This window comes from Pseudophryne corroboree, chromosome 9, assembly GCF_028390025.1.
Source record: "Pseudophryne corroboree isolate aPseCor3 chromosome 9, aPseCor3.hap2, whole genome shotgun sequence".
Classification (NCBI taxonomy): Eukaryota; Metazoa; Chordata; class Amphibia; order Anura; family Myobatrachidae; genus Pseudophryne; species Pseudophryne corroboree.
In genome coordinates this window covers 98,224,254-98,244,144 of record NC_086452.1, presented here as the reverse complement: position 1 = coordinate 98,244,144, position 19,891 = coordinate 98,224,254, and the positions used below count along the sequence as shown (strand labels likewise).

General features: G+C 47.8%; 1 protein-coding gene across 1 annotated transcript in view; it reads right to left on the bottom strand.

Moving 5' to 3' along the window:
* CACYBP (calcyclin binding protein) overlaps positions 1-19,107 on the bottom strand; it is a 42,354-nt gene extending 23,247 nt beyond the window's left edge. The window contains exons 1-4 of the mRNA XM_063939690.1: positions 18,619-19,107; positions 17,604-17,814; positions 9,538-9,634; positions 2,373-2,472 (exon numbers count right to left, since the gene is read on the bottom strand). Coding sequence (XP_063795760.1) covers positions 2,373-2,472; positions 9,538-9,634; positions 17,604-17,814; positions 18,619-18,861 — 651 coding nt within the window. The 5' untranslated portion in view covers positions 18,862-19,107. The remainder of the gene's footprint in view (positions 1-2,372; positions 2,473-9,537; positions 9,635-17,603; positions 17,815-18,618) is intronic.
* Positions 19,108-19,891: the final 784 nt, after the last annotated feature.

Below are 19,891 nucleotides of genomic sequence, written 5' to 3'. Positions count from 1 at the left end.
TGAGCTAGCGGGCGTTTTTGAGTCCCTGATGGCCTCTGAGACGCCTGGGCAGGCGCGGGCTGAGATGCCGGCTGTCCCAAGGCTGTTACGTCATCAAACCTTTTATGTAAGGAGTTGAAACTGTCGGTTAATACCTTCCACATATCCATCCACTCCGGTGTCGGCCCTGTAGGGGGCGACATCACACTTATCGGCTCCGCCTCCACGTAGCCCTCCTCATCAAACATGTCGACACATCCGTACCGACCCACCGCACACACACAGGGAATGCTCTGACTGAGGACAGGACCCCACAAAGTCCCTTGGGGAGACAGAGAGAGAGTATGCCAGCACACACCACAGCGCTATATAACACAGGGATTTTCACTATACTGAGTGATTTTTCCCAATAGCTGCTTATTAACACAAATTTGCGCCTAAATTTATGTGCCCCCCCCCTCTCTGTTTTACCCTTGTCGTACTGGATACTGCAGGGGAGAGCCTGGGGAGCGTCCTTCCAGCGGAGCTGTGAAGGAAAATGGCGCTGGCTGTGCTGAGGAAGATAGCCCCGCCCCCTCAGCGGCGGGCTTCTCCCGCTTTTTATAATGTTAATGGCGGGGGTTTTTGCACATATACAGTGTTATACACTGTATTATGTGCTATTTGTGCCATAAAGGTAAACTAATTGCTGCCCAGGGCGCCCCCCCCAGCGCCCTGCACCCAACAGTGACCGGAGTGTGTGGTGTGCTATGGGAGCAATGGCGCACAGCTGCAGTGCTGTGCGCTACCTTAATGAAGACAGGAGTCTTCAGCCGCCGTTTTTCATCTTTATCTTCCGTCTTCTGGCTCTGCAAGGGGGACGGCGGCGCGGCTCCGGGAACGGACGATCGAGGTCGGGCCCTGTGTTCGATCCCTCTGGAGCTAATGGTGTCCAGTAGCCTTAGAAGCACAAGCTAGCTGCAAGCAGGTAGGTTTGCTTCTCTCCCCTCAGTCCCTCGTAGCAGTGAGTCTGTTGCCAGCAGATCTCACTGAAAATAAAAAACCTAACAAAAACTTTCTTTTCTAGTGAACTCAGGAGAGCCCACTAGGTGCATCCAGCTCTGGCCGGGCACAGATTCTAACTGAGGTCTGGAGGAGGGGCATAGAGGGAGGAGCCAGTGCACACCAGATATAGTACCTAATCTTTCTTTTAAGAGTGCCCAGTCTCCTGCGGAGCCCGTCTATTCCCCATGGTCCTTACGGAGTTCCCAGCATCCACTAGGACGTCAGAGAAATAAAAATAAAGGAAAATCTCTGGAGCTCCAGAGAGATGCACCCGGCTCCTTGGACACATTTTTTCTAAACTAAGTCTGGTAGGAGGGGCATAGAGGGGAGGAGCCAACACACACACACTAAAGGTTTTTTTAAAGTGCCAGGCTCCAGTGGACCCGATCTATACCCCATGGTACTAAAGTACAAGACCCCAGTATACACTAGGACGTAAGAGATACATTATTTTTTAAATATAATAAATTGCAAAGATCATTGCACAACATTTAAAAAAAAAAAATAATTCTGAGAATGGGGCACCTGTCGTGGAGGAACACATACCCTATTTTATATATATGATCTGTAAAGTGCTCCTCGGTTTTACTGTTGCGGATCAGTCCTCATACTTGTGTGTGTGACAGGCAAAGTCTTAGCTATTGCCATTGCATGAAATAAGAACATGTCACACATGTGCTCCCCAAACCTACACTTCCACATCTGGCTGCTGCTACCCAACTACTAGACATCCTTCCAGAGATGAGCAATGCGATCTCTCACGTAACCGATTGTCATGATAAACTAAAAACATTTCTTTTTCAATAACGATGTTTAAAGAAAAGGTTTTATTTGGGGTATGATATTCAGAATTGTTCCTTCTAGACAAACAGGCAATTTGCACCAGGCAGAGTATTAAGGCTAGATTATACATTATAATACCCAAGGTGAAACCCTCACTAATCCCCAAAAAAAGGGAAAAAGAAAACCCTAAAGATTTTATTTGGATTGCTGAAGGATCTAAGTTTGTGAGAATGCTCCCTGTCTCCAGGGTATTGTCTAGTAGGGATGGGGACTCTGGTGTCACAGTAGAAGCGAGTGATTCAGTGGGAACCAATTGTAATGTAACAAGTCTACACATTATATATAATTTTTATATTGATTAAGTAGAATGGGGCATATGTATTAAGCAGTGATAATTGCAAGGCGATAACGCTCCAGCCAATCAGCATCCAATATGTAAATTTACATATTGGAGCTGATTGGCTGGAGCGTTATCGCCTTGCACTTATCACCGCTTTATCACTTCTCCAGGCTTAATACATCTCCTCCCCCCCCCCCCCCCCCCTTAAATCACAAAATATACTCACTTTTTTGGAGCTATTTTCAGGAGAAATGGGCTTCAGCAGGTTGTTGACAGTCATGGTGTGATTCTTCCCATTTAGATCCTTCACTAATAATTCAAAGGACCTGAACAACAAAACATGGAGTCATGTATCCACAACAGGAGAATAAAACAGAGAAGAAATGATTTAGATAAACAGACGCAGGGACTTGTAATGATATCACAGACTTAGGGGTATAATTACTATGGTGTGAGGGTTTTTTATTTAGAAGTGGAGATGTTGCAACCAGATTCTAGCTATTATCTTCTAGAAGCAGCCAGATAAATGTTAAGTGGAATCTGATTGGTTGCTATGGGCAACAACTCCACTTCTAAAAAAAACCTCACACTTTAGTAAATATACCCCTTAAACGCTGACAGTGAGACTACCGTCTGCCAAGCCAGCTCATATTGGTAAATTGTGAACAAAGGTTCACGTAACACAGGACAATGACACGATTGCGTGATCATATCAAAAAATAAGAATTTACTCACCGGTAATTCTATTTCTCGCAGTCCGTAGTGGATGCTGGGACTCCGTAAGGACCATGGGGAATAGCGGCTCCGCAGGAGACTGGGCACAACTATAAAGAAAGCTTTAGACTACTGGTGTGCACTGGCTCCTCCCACCATGACCCTCCTCCAGACTTCAGTTAGGATACTGTGCCCGGAAGAGCTGACACAATAAGGAAGGATTTTGAATCCCGGGTAAGACTCATACCAGCCACACCAATCACACCGTATAACTCGTGATACAATACCCAGTTAACAGTATGATAACAACTGAGCCTCTCAACAGATGGCTCAACAATAACCCTTTAGTTAAACAATAACTATATACAAGTATTGCAGACAATCCGCACTTGGGATGGGCGCCCAGCATCCACTACGGACTACGAGAAATAGATTTACCGGTGAGTACATTCTTATTTTCTCTGACGTCCTAAGTGGATGCTGGGACTCCGTAAGGACCATGGGGATTATACCAAAGCTCCCAAACGGGCGGGAGAGTGCGGATGACTCTGCAGCACCGAATGGGCAAGCTCTAGGTCCTCCTCAGCCAGGGTGTCAAACTTGTAGAATTTTGCAAATGTGTTTGACCCCGACCAAGTAGCTGCTCGGCAAAGTTGTAGAGCTGAGACCCCTCGGGCAGCCGCCCAAGAAGAGCCCACCTTCCTCGTGGAATGGGCTTTCACTGATTTAGGATGCGGCAGTCCAGCCACCGAATGTGCAAGCTGAATCATACTACAGATCCAGCGAGCAATAGTCTGCTTTGAAGCAGGTGCACCCAACTTGTTGGGCGCATACAGGATAAATAGCGAGTCAGTCTTTCTGACTCCAGCTGTCCTGGAAACATAGATTTTCAGGGCCCTGACTACGTCCAACAACTTGGAAGCCTCCAAGTCTTTAGTAGCCGCAGGCACCACGATATGTTGGTTCAGATGAAAAGCCGATACCACTTTAGGGAGAAACTGGGGACGAGTCCTCAATTCTGCCCTATCCATATGGAAAATCAGATAAGGGCTTTTACATGACAAAGCCGCCAATTCTGATACACGCCTGGCCGAAGCCAAGGCCAACAACATGACCACTTTCCACGTGAGATATTTCAAATCCACGGTTTTAAGTGGCTCAAACCAATGTGACTTTAGGAAATCCAACACCACGTTGAGATCCCAAGGTGCCACTGGAGGCAAAAAAGGGGGCTGAATATGCAGCACACCCTTAACAAAAGTCTGAACTTCAGGTAGTGAAGCCAGTTCTCTCTGGAAGAAAATCGATAGGGCCGAAATCTGGACCTTAATGGAACACAATTTTAGGCCCATAGTCACCCCTGACTGCAGGAAGTGCAGAAATCGACCTAGCTGAAATTCCTCCGTTGGGGCCTTCCTGGCCTCACACCACGCAACATATTTTCGCCAAATGCGGTGATAATGGTTTGCGGTAACTTCTTTCCTAGCTTTAATCAGCGTAGGAATGACTTCCTCCGGAATGCCCTTTTCCTTCAGGATCCAGTGTTCAACCGCCATGCCGTCAAACGCAGCAAGTCTTGGAACAGACAGGGCGCCTGCTGTAGCAGGTCCTGTCTGAGCGGCAGAGGCCATGGGTCTTCTGAGATCATTTCTTGAAGTTCCGGGTACCAAGCTCTTCTTGGCCAATCCGGAACAATGAGTATAGTTCTTACTCCTCTTCTTATTATCCTCAGTACCTTTGGTATGAGAGGAAGAGGAGGGAACACATAAACCGACCGGTACACCCACGGTGTCACTAGAGCGTCCACAGCTATCGCCTGAGGGTCTCTCGACCTGGCGCAATATCTTTCTAGCTTTTTGTTTAGGCGGGACGCCATCATGTCCACCTGTGGCCTTTCCCAATGGTTTACAATCATTTGGAAGACTTCTGGATGAAGTCCCCACTCTCCCGGGTGGAGGTCGTGCCTGCTGAGGAAGTCTGCTTCCCAGTTGTCCACTCCCGGAATGAACACTGCTGACAGTGCTAACACGTGATTTTCCGCCCATCGGAGAATCCTTGTGGCTTCTGCCATCGCTGTCCTGCTTCTCATGCCGCCCTGTCGGTTTACATGGGCGACCGCCGTGATGTTGTCTGACTGAATCAGTACCGGCTGGTTTTGAAGCAGGGGTTTTGCCTGACTTAGGGCATTGTAAATGGCCCTCAGTTCCAGAATATTTATGTGCAGGGAAGTCTCCTGACTTGATCATAGTCCTTGGAAGTTTCTTCCCTGTGTGACTGCCCCCCAGCCTCGAAGGCTGGCATCCGTGGTCACCAGGACCCAGTCCTGTATGCCGAATTTGCGGCCCTCTTGAAGATGAGCACTCTGCAGCCACCACAGCAGAGACACCCTGGTCCTTGGAGACAGGGTTATCAGCCGATGCATCTGAAGATGCGATCCGGACCACTTGTCCAATAGGTCCCACTGAAAGGTTCTTGCATGGAACCTGCCGAATGGAATTGCTTCGTAGGAAGCTACCATCTTTCCCAGGATCCGCGTGCAGTGATGCACCGACACCTGTTTTGGTTTTAGGAGGCCTCTGACTAGAGATGACAGCTCCTTGGCCTTCTCCTCCGGGAGAAACACTTTTTTCTGTTCTGTGTCCAGAACCATCCCCAGGAACAGTAGACGTGTCGTAGGGATCAGCTGTGACTTTGGAATATTTAGAACCCAGCCGTGCTGTTGTAGCACCTCCCGAGATAGTGCTACCCCGACCAACAACTGCTCCCTGGACCTCGCCTTTATCAGGAGATCGTCCAAGTACGGGATAATTAAAACTCCCTTCCTTCGAAGGAGTATCATCATTTCGGCCATTACCTTGGTAAAGACCCTCGGAGCCGTGGATAGACCGAACGACAACGTCTGGAATTGGTAATGACAATCCTGTACCACGAATCTGAGGTACTCCTGGTGAGGATGGTAAATGGGGACATGCAGGTAAGCATCCTTGATGTCCAGTGATACCATGTAATCCCCCTCGTCCAGGCTTGCAATAATCGCCCTGAGCGATTCCATCTTGAACTTGCATTTTTGTATATATGTGTTCAAGGATTTCAAATTTAAAATGGGTCTCACCGAACCGTCCGGTTTCGGTACCACAAACATTGTGGAATAGTAACCCCGTCCTTGTTGAAGTAGGGGCACCTTTACTATCACCTGTTGTGAATACAGCTTGTGAATTGCCTGTAACACTGCCTCCCTGCCTGAGGGAGTGGTTGGTAAGGCAGATTTAAGGGAAACGGCGGGGGGGGGGGGGGAGACGTCTCGAATTCCAGCTTGTACCCCTGAGATACTATTTGAAAGATCCAGGGATCCACCCGTGAGCGAGCCCACTGATTGCTGAAATATTTGAGACGGGCCCCCACCGTACCTGGCTCCGCCTGTGGAGCCCCAGCGTCATGCTGTGGACTTAGAGGAAGCGGGGGAGGACTTTTGCTCCTGGGAACTGGCTGTATGCTGCAGCTTTTTCCCCCTACCTCTGCCTCTGGGCAGAAAGGACGCGCCCTTAACCCGCTTGCCCCTATTGGGCCGAAAGGACTGTACCTGATAATACGGTGCTTTCTTTGGCTGTGAGGGAACATGGGGTAAAAATTTAGACTTCCCAGCTGTTGCTGTGGAAACGAGGTCCGAGAGACCATCCCCGAACAACTCCTCACCCTTATAAGGCAGAACTTCCATGTGCCTTTTGGAATCTGCATCTCCTGTCCACTGCCGAGTCCATAACCCTCTCCTGGCAGAAATGGACATTGCACTAATTTTGGATGCCAGTCGGCAAATATCCCTCTGTGCATCCCTCATGTATAAAAGTGCGTCTTTAATATGCTCTACGGTTAGCAATATAGTGTCCCTGTCTAGGGTATCAATATTTTCCGACAGGGAATCTGACCACGCAGCTGCAGCACTGCACATCCATGCTGACGCAATAGCTGGTCTCAGCATAACACCTATGTGTGTGTATATATAGACTTCAGGATAGCCTCCTGCTTTCTATCAGCAGATTCCTTCAGGGCGGCCGTATCCGGAGACGGTAGTGCCACCTTCTTTGACAAGCGTGTGAGCGCTTTATCCACCCTAGGGGATGTTTCCCAGCGTGACCTATCCTCTGGCGGGAAAGGGTACGCCATTAGTAACCTCTTAGAAATGACCAGTTTCTTATCAGGAGAAGCCCACGCTTGTTCACACACGTCATTTAACTCCTCAGATGGAGGAAAAGCTACTGGTAGTTTTTTCTCTCCAAACATAATACCCTTTTTTGTGGTACCGGGGGTAACATCAGAAATGTGCAACACATTTTTCATTGCCTCAATCATGTAACGTGTGGCCCTATTGGAAGTTACATTAGTCTCATCGTCGTCGACACTGGAGTCAGTATCCGTGTCGACATCTGTGTCTGCCATCTGAGGTAGCGGGCGTTTTAGAGCCCCTGATGGCTTTTGAGACGCCTGGGCAGGCACAGGCTGAGAAGCCGGCTGTCCCATAGTAGGTATGTCGTCAAACCTTTTATGCAAGGAGTCGACACTGTTGCGTAATTCCTTCCACAGAACCATCCACTCAGGTGTCGACCCCGCAGGGGGTGACATCACATTTACAGGCATTTGCTCCGCCTCCACATAAGCCTCCTCATCAAACATGTCGACACAGCCGTACCGACACACCGCATACACACAGGGAATGCTCTGACAGAGGACAGGACCCCACAAAGCCCTTTGGGGAGACAGAGAGAGAGTATGCCAGCACACACCAGAGCGCTATATAATACAGGGACTAACTGAATTATATCCCCTTATAGCTGCTATATATATATATATATATATGTGTGTATATATATATATATATATATATATATATATATATATATATATGTATATATGTGTGTATATATATGTATATATGTGTGTATATATATATATACATATATATATATATATTATACACTGCGCCTAAATTTAGTGCCCCCCCCTCTCTTTTTTACCCTTCTGTAGTTGTAGACTGCAGGGGAGAGCCAGGGAGCTTCCTTCCAGCGGAGCTGTGAGGGAAAAAATGGCGCCAGTGTGCTGAGGGAGTTAGCCCCGCCCCTTTTTCGGCGGACTTCTCCCGCGTTTTTGAAACTCTGGCAGGGGTATTAATTTACACCTATATAGCCTCTGGGACTATATATGGTGTATATTTGCCAGCCAAGGTGTGTAATATTGCCCTCAGGGCGCCCCCCCCCAGCGCCCTGCACCCATCAGTGACCGGAGTGTGAGGTGTACATGAGGAGCAATGGCGCACAGCTGCAGTGCTGTGCGCTACCTTGGTGAAGACCGAAGTCTTCTGCCGCCGATTTTCCGGACCTCTTCATGCTTCTGGCTCTGTAAGGGGGACGGCGGCACGGCTCCGGGAACGAACATCAAGGTCGGGTCCTGCGGTCGATCCCTCTGGAGCTAATGGTGTCCAGTAGCCTAAGAAGCCCAAACTACCACCTGTTAGGTAGGTTCGCTTCTTCTCCCCTTAGTCCCTCGCTGCAGTGAGTCTGTTGCCAGCAGATCTCACTGTAAAATAAAAAACCTAAATATACTTTCTTTCTAGGAGCTCAGGAGAGCCCCTAGTGTGCATCCAGCTCAGCCGGGCACAAGATTCTAACTGAAGTCTGGAGGAGGGTCATGGTGGGAGGAGCCAGTGCACACCAGTAGTCTAAAGCTTTCTTTCCAGTTGTGCCCAGTCTCCTGTGGAGCCGCTATTCCCCATGGTCCTTACGGAGTCCCAGCATCCACTTAGGACGTCAGAGAAATATAGTTGCAGATCAGACACTAAACTCCATAGGTTCATAAAACTAACCTTCACTTATACACGTATCTCTCATACTCAGAAAACATCAGAATAGTTTCAGTACTCAGGACAGAAGAATATAAGCAGATAATGAGGAATTCAAGTAGTAAACGTTGGCTGGACAGGCCATATACAGTATGGTTCGTTGACCAAACATGACCTTGTTTATTTCTCATCCTTCACCCGGATACATAAAGTCCAAAAACCCACTCACTACGAGGTTGTGCCTTATACATACCGTTAATTTACTGGCTGGCGGGATCCCGATAGCTGGCAAAATGCCGACGGTCGGAATCCCGACTTTCCACTTGTGTGGTGGTCCACGCCACCACCCGAAGGGGAATACATTAGTGTCTATTGCAACCAGGCGAGCGCAGCGAGGCTGTGAGGAAACTCGCACTCGCGCCAGGATTCCAGCGTCGGTCTCCTGACTGCCGGGATCCCAATCGCCAGTATTACATTACATTTATCAATTCAAATTCAGTGTAATTATTTTGGACGCCTACACAAAAGCAATAGGAGGTGCCTCATATTATGTTTATTTAGTTGTACAAACTTTTTATAGAGAGAGTGACTGGTTATTTCAATAACCAAAAGCTGCATTTTACCTATGTACTGCTCCACTTGGGAATCACAATGGCAGAGATGCCGTGAGCCCAGTACTTGGGTGAAGGGCTTGCTCTGCATGTGGAAGGATCCAGCAGAATCTTTTTCTCTACCATAACAGTTGAATTTATTCTCTGCATTTTGATTCCCTCTCCTCAGTATATTGTATGCATCACTTAACTCAAAGCCGGAGAATATTAATGAGCGTTCTGTATGGGAGGTTTACCTTTCTGCAAACTGGACCTGCACATTATCAGCTGGGATGTGCTGAACTCCATTCAAAGTAATGTAGATTTTCACAAACTTGTCAGACTGATCCCACCCTGCAGCAAGACACAGATATTGCAGTTCTTACATCAGCAGAATAACAGATTGTCACCTATGTCCCTGTTCAGTGAGCATCAGGCGGAATTTTATTGACACTTTAAAAAAAAAAAAGAAGAGTTACAACAGCAGCACGACTGCATGTGAGCAGACCTTACTCCCAACAACACCATGTTGTCTAAGATCTCCCGAGCATCTTCCAACTCACTCAGCTTTCTTCTTATTCTTGCAAGAATATATTTCCATATATTTTCAGATTAATGTAATTCTAAAACAAGCACGGTTACGTAGTGGTCAGCATTACTGCCTCACTGTACTGAGGTTATTAATTCTCAGTCATGGCACATTTGTGCTGAGCTTGTACGCTCTCCCCGTGTTAGCGTGGGTTTCCGCCCACACCGGTAGGTTAAATGGATTCTGACAAAAATGTGTATATGTGTGTGCATTTGTATGTTGCGTAGTTCCAATGGGACGGATATGAATGACCTATATTCTCTGTACACAGCTACTTAAATTGTAGGTGCTATATTATTATAGTCTTCTAATAATAACTAGGTGAAAACATTTGTGCTGCCCCATTCTTACAACACAGAATGGTAAGGATCAAGGGTTCTATTTACTAAGCCTTGGACAGAGATAAAGTGGACGGAGGTAAAGTACCAGCCAATCAGCTCCTAACTGCAATGTCAAAGGCTGGGTTTGAAAAATGGCAGTTAGGAGCTGATTGGCTGGTACTTTGCCTCCATCCACTTTAACTCCTTCCAAGGCTTAGTAAATAGACCCCACACTGACACGTGAATTCACCTGAAGTACACCAGTATCCGGTCTCTAGGTCCACCACACTTAGGTCACCACTGTCTAGGTCAACATGACAAAAGGTTGACATGAGTTTTTCACATTTGTTTTCATTTTTAACATTTTCATACTGTACAATCCATGTGGACTACAATTGGGAATGGTAACCTGAGCGAAGCAAGCCATGCGAGGGGACAGGGTGCACTAATTGGGGATCCCGGTCATTTTACGGAGAAAACGATACCGATAAAAAGTGCAAAAACTCATGTCGCCCTTCTGTCATGTTGACCTAGTACGTGTCGACATGGAGTCCCTGTCGACAAACAGTGGTCGACCTAGACACTGTCAACCTAAGTGTGGTCGACTTTACATATCACACCCAAGTATACCCTACAGTCCTCCCGCTACAGGTGTAGAGGGAATTTCAATTTAGATAGAATAAAATAATAAAGACTAATCAGTCAAAGAGCGTGCCCTGACTCCAAAGGCTAGTGACCCCATTAGTTAGTGGTCATAATGGACATAACCAAATGACAAAATCCTTTCGTGTAAAGTATGATACACGGGCACATTTTCATCCAACACAACTATAGAAGACAATCTTTAAATGACCACACGCTGTATAACATACTATGGAGTCATATAACTGAGGTTGTTCTGAATGTATCACATCTGAGGTAAAAAAAAAAAAAAAAGTGTGTGTGTGGTGTGTGTGTATATATATATATATATATATATATATATATATATATATATATATATATATATATACATATATACACACACACACACACACGTCATAGGTGGCCGGCACTCGGAGAGCCTCCGTGGGCTTTCTGGCTCAGGTGCCATCCTCTGAGGTTTCCACCTCCATGCATGAACCCAATAAGTAAGGAGGCACTCAGAGACTTCCAGTTGCAAAAAAAAACGTTTTAGTGAAAACACTGCAAGTTACAACATGATCAACGTTTCGGGGCCTGAAGAAGGGGCTACGGGCCCCGAAACGTTGATCATGTTGTAACTTGCAGTGTTTTCACTAAAACGTTTTTTTGCAACTGGAAGTCTCTGAGTGCCTCCTTACTTATTGGGTTCATATATTATATATATATATATAAGATTTTACTCACCGGTAAATCTATTTCTCGTAGTCCGTAGAGGATGCTGGGAACTCCGGAAGGACCATGGGGAATAGCGGCTTCGCAGGAGACTGGGCACAACTAAAGAAAGCTTTAGGACTACCTGGTGTGCACTGGCTCCTCCCACTATGACCCTCCTCCAGACCTCAGTCAGGATACTGTGCCCGGAAGAGCTGACACAATAAGGAAGGATTTTGAATCCCGGGTAAGACTCATACCAGCCACACCAATCACACCGTATAACTCGTGATACTATACCCAGTTAACAGTATGAAACATAACTGAGCCTCTCAACAGATGGCTCATAACAATAACCCTTTAGTTAGGCAATAACTATATACAAGTATTGCAGACAATCCGCACTTGGGATGGGCGCCCAGCATCCACTACGGACTACGAGAAATAGATTTACCGGTGAGTAAAATCTTATTTTCTCTGACGTCCTAGTGGATGCTGGGAACTCCGTAAGGACCATGGGGATTATACCAAAGCTCCCAAACGGGCGGGAGAGTGCGGATGACTCTGCAGCACCGAATGAGAGAACTAAAGGTCCTCCTCAGCCAGGGTATCAAATTTGTAGAATTTTGCAAACGTGTTTGACCCTGACCAAGTAGCAGCTCGGCAACATTGTAAAGCCGAGACCCCTCGGGCAGCCGCCCAAGAAGAGCCCACCTTCCTCGTGGAATGGGCTTTTACAGATTTAGGATGCGGCAGTCCAGCCGCAGAATGCACAAGCTGAACTGTGCTACAAATCCAGCGAGCAATCGTCTGCTTCGAAGCAGGAGCACCCAGCTTGTTGGGTGCATCCAGGATAAATAGCGAGTCAGTTTTCCTGACTCCAGCCGTCCTGGAAACCTTAAATTTTCAAGGCCCTGACTACGTCTAGTAACTTGGAATCCTCCAAGTCCCTAGTAGCCGCAGGCACTACGATAGGTTGGTTCAAGTGAAACGCTGATACCACCTTAGGGAGAAACTGGGGACGAGTCCTCAATTCTGCCCTATCCATATGGAAAATCAGATAAGGGCTTTTACATGACAAAGCCGCCAATTCTAACACACGCCTGGCCGAAGCCAAGGCCAAAAGCATGACCACTTTCCTCGTGAGATATTTTAGATCCGCGGTTTTAAGTGGCTCAAACCAATGTGACTTTAGGAAACTCAACACCACGTTGAGATCCCAAGGTGCCACTGGAGGCACAAAAAGAGGCTGAATATGCAGCACTCCCTTAACAAAAGTCTGAACTTCAGGCAGTGAAGCCAGTTCTTTTTGGAAGAAAATGTACACAGCCGAAATCTGGACCTTAATGGAACCCAATTTGAGGCCCATAGTCACTCCTGACTGTAGGAAGTGCAGAAATCGACCCAGTTGAAATTCCTCTGTTGGGGCCTTCCTGGCCTCACACCAAGCAACATATTTTCGCTATATGCGGTGATAATGTTTTGCGGTCACATCTTTCCTAGCCTTAATCAGCGTAGGAATGATTTCCTCCGGAATGCCTTTTTCCTTTAGGATCCGGTGTTCAACCGCCATGCCGTCAAACGCAGCTGCGGTAAGTCTTGGAACAGACAGGGCCCCTGCTGCAGCAGGTCCTGTCTGAGCGGCAGAGGCCATGGGTCCTCTGAGATCATTTCTTGAAGTTCTGGGTACCAAGCTCTTCTTGGCCAATCCGGAACCACGAGTATAGTTCTTACTCCTCTCCTTCTTATTATTCTCAGTACCTTGGGTATGAGAGGCAGAGGAGGGAACACATACACCGACTGGTACACCCACGGTGTTACCAGAGCGTCCACAGCTATCGCCTGAGGGTCCCTTGACCTGGCGCAATATCTTTTTAGCTTTTTGTTGAGGCGGGACACCATCATGTCCACCTGTGGCCTTTCCCAATGGTGTACAATCATTTGGAAGACTTCTGGATGAAGTCCCCACTCTCCCGGGTGGAGGTCGTGTCTGCTGAGAAAATCTGCTTCCCAGTCGTCCACTCCGGGAATGAACACTGCTGACAGTGCTAACACATGATTTTCCGCCCATCGGAGAATCCTTGTGGCTTCTGCCATCGCCATCCTGCTTCTTGTGCCGCCCTGTTGGTTTACATGGGCGACCGCCTTGATGTTGTCTGACAATCAGTACCGGATGGTTTTGAAGCAGGGGTCTTGCTTGACTTAGGGCATTGTAAATGGCCCTCAGTTCCAGAATGTTTATGTGTAGGGAAATCTCCTGATTTGACCATAGTCCCTGGAAGTTTTTTCCCTGTGTGACTGCCTCCCAGCCTCGAAGGCTAGCATCCGTGGTCACCAGAACCCAGTCCTGTATGCCGAATCTGCGGCCCTCTCGAAGATGAGCACCCTGCAGTCACCACGGCAGATATACCCTGGTCCTTGGAGACAGGGTTATCAGCCGATGCATCTGAAGATGCGATCCGGACCACTTGTCCAACAGGTCCCACTGAAAAGTCTTGCATGGAACCTGCCGAATGGCATTGCTTAGTAGGAAGCTACCATTTTTCCCAGGACTCGCGTGCAGTGATGCACCGACACCTGTTTTGGTTTCAGGAGGCCTCTGACTAGAGATGACAGCTCCTCAGCTTTCTCCACCGGGAGAAACACTTTTTTCTAGTCTGTGTCCAGAACCATCCCCAGGAACAGTAGACGTGTCGTAGGAACCAGCTGTGCTGTTGTAGCACTTCCCGAGATAGTGCTACCCCGACCAATAACTGCTCCTTGGACCTCGCCTTTATCAGGAGATCGTCCAAGTACGGGATAATTTAAAAACACCCTTTTTTCGAAGGAGTATCATCATTTCAGCCATTACCTTGGTAAATACTCTCGGTGCCGTGGACAGACCGAACGGCAACGTCTGGAATTGGCAATGACAAACCTGTACCACAAAACTGAGGTACTCCTGGTGAGGATGGTAAATGGGGACATGCAGGTAAGCATCCTTGATGTCCAGAGATACCATGTAATCTCCCTCGTCCAGGCTTGCAATAACCGCCCTGAGCGATTTCATTTTTTAACTTGAACGTTCGTATATAAGTGTTCAAGGATTTCAATTTTAGAATGGGTTTCACCGAACCGTCTGGTTTCGGTACCACAACATTGTGGAATAGTAACCCCGGCCTTGTTGAAGAAGGGGTACCTTGATTTTCACCTGCTGGAAGTATAGCTTGCTGATTTGAGGTAACAGCGAGAGGGAGTCGCCTTGAACTCCAGCTTGTATCCCTGTGATACTACATGCAGAACCCAGGGATCCACCTGTGAGCGAGCCCACTGGACGCTGAAGTTCTCGAGACGCGCCCCCACCGCACCTGGCTACACCTGTGGAGCCCCCGCGTCATGCGGTGGACTCAGAGGAAGCGGGGGAAGAATTTTGATCCTGGGAACTGGCTGACTGATGCAGCTATTTCCCTCTTCCCTTGTCTCTGTGCAGAAAGGAAGCGCCTTTGACCCCCTTGCTTTTCTGATGCCGAAAGGACTGTACCTGATAATACAGTGCTTTCCTAGGCTGTGAGGAAACCTGAGGTAAAAAAATTTCTTCCCAGCTATTGCTGTGGATACGAGGTCCCAGAGACCATCCCCAAACAATTCCTCACCCTTATAAGGTAGAATCTCTATGTGCCTTTTAAAGTCAGCATCACCTGTCTAGTGCCGGGTCTCTAATACCCTCCTGGCAGAATGGACATTGCATTAATTCTGGATGCCAGCCGGCAAAATATCCCTCTGTGCATCCCTCATATTTAAGACGACGTCTTTAATATGCTCTTATGTTAGCAAAATAGTATCCCTGACTGACAGGGTCACAGACCACGCTGCAGCAGCACTATCCATGCTGAGGCAATTGCAGGTCTCAGTCTAGTACCTGAGTGTGTAAATACAGACTTCAGGATAGCCTCCTGCTTTTTATCAACAGGTACCTTCAAAGTGGCCGTATCGTAAGACGGCAGTGCCACCTTTTTTTTTTTTTTTTACAAACGTGTGAGCGCCTTATCCACCCTAGGGGATATCTCCCAGCGTAACCTATCCTCTGGTGGGAAAGGGTACGCCATCAGTAACTTTTTAGAAATTACCAGTTTCTTATCGGGGGAACCCACGCTTTTTCACACACCTCATTCACTCATCTGATGGGGGAACAAAACACTGCCTGCTTTTTCTCCCCAAACATAAAACCCTTTTTTAATGGTACTTGGGTTAATGTCAGAAATGTGTAACACATTTTTTATTGCCGAGATCATGCTACGGATGTTCCTAGTGGATTGTGTATATGTCTCAACCTCGTCGACACTGGAGTCAGACTCCGTGTCGACATCTGTGTCTGCCATCTGAGGGAGCGGGCGTTTTTGAGCCCCTGATGGCCTTTGAGACGCCTGGGCAGGCGCGGGCTGAGAAGCCGGCTGTCCCACAGCTGTTACGTCATCCAGCCTTTTATGTAAGGAGTTGACACTGTCGGTTAATACCTTCCACCTATCCATCCACTCTGGTGTCGGCCCCACAGGGGGCGACATCACATTTATCGGCATCTGCTCCGCCTCCACATAAGCCTCCTCATCAAACATGTCGACACAGCCGTACCGACACACCGCACACACACAGGGAATGCTCTGACTGAGGACAGGACCCCACAAAGCCCTTTGGGGAGACAGAGAGAGAGTATGCCAGCACACACCAGAGCGCTATATAATGTAGGGATTAACACTATAACTGAGTGAATTTTCCCCAATAGCTGCTTGTATACACAATATTGCGCCTAATTTTAGTGCCCCCCCTCTCTTTTTAACCCTTTGAGCCTGAAAACTACAGGGGAGAGCCTGTGGGACTGTCTTCCAGCTGCACTGTGAAGAGAAAATGGCGCCAGTGTGCTGAGGGAGATAGCTCCGCCCCTTTTTCGGCTGACTTTTCTCCCGCTTTTTTATGGATTCTGGCAGGGGTATTTATCACATATATAGCCTCTGGGACTATATATTGTGATTATTTTGCCAGCCAAGGTCTTAATATTGCTGCTCAGGGCGCCCCCCCCCCCCAGCGCCCTGCACCCATCAGTGACCGGAGTGTGAGGTGCACATGAGGAGCAATGGCGCACAGCTGCAGTGCTGTGCGCTACCTTGGTGAAGACTGAAGTCTTCTGCCGCCGATTTTCCGGACCTCTTCTTGCTTCTGGCTCTGTAAGGGGGACGGCGGCGCGGCTCCGGGAACGAACACCAAGGACGGGTCCTGCGGTCGATCCCTCTGGAGCTAATGGTGTCCAGTAGCCTAAGAAGCCCAAGCTAGCTGCAAGCAGGTAGGTTCGCTTCTTCTCCCCTTAGTCCCTCGTTGCAGTGAGCCTGTTGCCAGCAGGTCTCACTGTAAAATAAAAAACCTAAAATATACTTTCTTTCTAGGAGCTCAGGAGAGCCCCTAGTGTGCATCCAGCTCGGCCGGGCACAAAAATCTAACTGAGGTCTGGAGGAGGGTCATAGTGGGAGGAGCCAGTGCACACCAGGTAGTCCTAAAGCTTTCTTTAGTTGTGCCCAGTCTCCTGCGGAGCCGCTATTCCCCATGGTCCTTACGGAGTTCCCAGCATCCACTAGGACGTCAGAGAAATATAATTAAAAGGGATGGATCTGCCCCAGATGACAGCATTTATTAAAATGCGTATAAAGACAGGTTCCCAGGACTGGTTGGGGGTCAACCATGGGGATGCCTGTTTTGGCCAAATATGTCCCACTGCTACTGAGCCTTCTTTACAGATGTAATACAGTTCTAGGACCTCAGTCACCTTGTGCAGATTTTGACAAATGGCCACTAATTAAAACTTGCCCGGTCTTACAGAATGTACCGGATGTCTACGAGTGCAGCAATTACGACCTATCATTTTACTAGGAACTAATGTCACTCTGATGCTTGAAGAACAGACAGGCTGAATATTCATCAAAACTGGCTTGGCACACGATGGCCCCTTTCTCCTGCATTCACTGGCTTTAGTTTAAGATAGAAAGTGAAACCACATTCTGGGTATGGGAGGCTGTGTGTGCGTGTGTGTGTGGGGGGGGTTGGTTGCATTTACCGTAGTTGTTGATTTTCACTGTATAACAGCTGGACATAGGAGGCACAATCGCAGACGGCTTCTGCACTTCCACAGAGTCCCCTATCTGTTGCTGCGCTTTAAACAATATATCTGTCTCCAGCTTCCGTTGTTCCACAAGTAGCACATCCCGCACTCGTTTCCTCGTAGCCATCGCCAGCAGCTGCTTCACTTCTTCCAGATCCTTCTGAAGCTGGGGACAAATGACTTTATTGTAAGAACTTCTCTACAAAGTTCATTTAAATGCAGATCTTACACACACCTGCATAAACGTAAGCCTCTGTCATCTTGCTGCCTGATCAAGCCTGTAGCTTTCACTATGTCCAGGCTGTACTTATAAATACCACTGTCACGTGCGGAAGGGGTGGAGACCCCTGAAATACTGTACAATACACATGGTTTGGAAATACAGGTACTCCGACATGATGGACCTGTCCCTTCACCTGAAATCAAGTCACTTGTGGCTTCTTGATAGAACTGTGCCCCAAATAGAATGATTGCATTTAGAATAAAAGAATGAAAGCATTTCTCTGTATACAGGCTAGAGGCTGAATTATAATAACAACCAGCTGATGTTGTAGTTTTGCTCGTGACGATTGTCACACGGTCATTGGACCCTATGGGAGGCATCCAACTCTCATTACAAGTAACACTGAAGTGTATGGACCCAAGTAGTCAGACACCACTGGGAATTCCAGCATTGCAGATGTGGGTAAGCTGCAGATAAGGCTTCCAAATAAACATCTGCCCCCTCATGTTAAGCAATCAAAATATTTGATATACTAGTAGTAATGATGCCTTGCACGCTAGCACTTGTAGTCCCACAGCATCTGAAGACTTCAGCTGACTGTCTGGCTTCTAGATACTGGACACTAGGGTGCACCATCCTTAGGGATGTCAGAGTCAGCACTTGTGTCCATGCTGGGATCTCAGTGATCCCCCAGTAACTGACCACCCTCATGCGAGGTAGCTACTGTTATCATGTAAGACCTCTCACCTCCAGTAGAGCAGCAGAGTCCATCGCGGAGAGGTTATGATGAAGCACCGCCGCCAATCCCAGGAAGAAACCGGATCTATTGAGCGGCAGCAACCAGCAGCAGGGAAGCCACAGAACTCTGGAACCTTCCGCCGCCGAGAGGGACGTCACCGCCGCTCTCACGCCCTCACTGGGCCTTTTCCAATAGGTAACAGTTCTAGAAAGTGCCAGAATCAGACTGTGTGGTCTGCAGATAGCGGCCATCTTTCCGGAGACCGATGCTTGCGGTAAAAGTACTAACTATAGTGTTACCTCCGCGGGGCGGGCAGTAAAGAATCCTAGGAGGGAGGTTTCTCAGGCGGTGTAGTTTGTTTGTTCTGCTGTTCCGACAACTGGTATAATCGAGTGCCTCCCGTGCTTGGTATTATCTGCTGGTCTCCTGCTGCCATGCTGCTCTCCCGATCCGGCGTCCTCCCTCTGACACCCGGGACATTGCAGATATGGAGGGATAACTCTGGCTCATAGCAGAGAGGGGAGGGGGGCAAATATGGGGGTGTTAATGTGTATGCGGAAGCAGCTATTGCATTCATGTGTGTAGTACACAAACAGATGTGTCATCATACAACTATGATGTGAGACACTGCCAGCAGCCACATAGAGCGATTCCTGTGCTTGCATACTGTTTCCAGAATTTAGCGCCCTAAGCTGTGTACACATTAAGGGGTGGGCTTCAGTTTGCCGGTTGTTGGGATCCCGGCGCACAGTATACCGGCGCCGGAATCATGACAGCTGGCATTCCGACACCTTTTCTCCCTCTTGGGGGTCCACGACCCCTTGGAGGAAGAATAGATAGCGTGGCGAGCCTGCAAGGGGCTCATTTGCACTCGCCCAGCTGTCGGTATGCCGGCGCCGGGAGCCTGGCCACCGGCATAGCATACTACACCCCCCATTAAGCAATAAATAATACGCTATATCATTTTGACGCGCATCAGAACAATTTATCGTATGCATTGCATACCTGCGATTGCACATGAATGAATGCTGTAATGATACACTGGATCCTGCAGGGTGTATAGTGGCGCAATTTATTTTTAAATCACATCACACCGTAGCTGGGATACACATTGCTCTAGAGTCTACCCAGCTTTATGGCAGATTAATACAAATTATTTTTTTACTGAAGTAATGTGAAAAAGGTGTTTTTACACCCTTTTCACATTATATTAGTATCACCAGAAGTAATTGGATGAGCAATAGCAAATTCTCCTCCAAGCCCTTAAATCCACATTCCAAT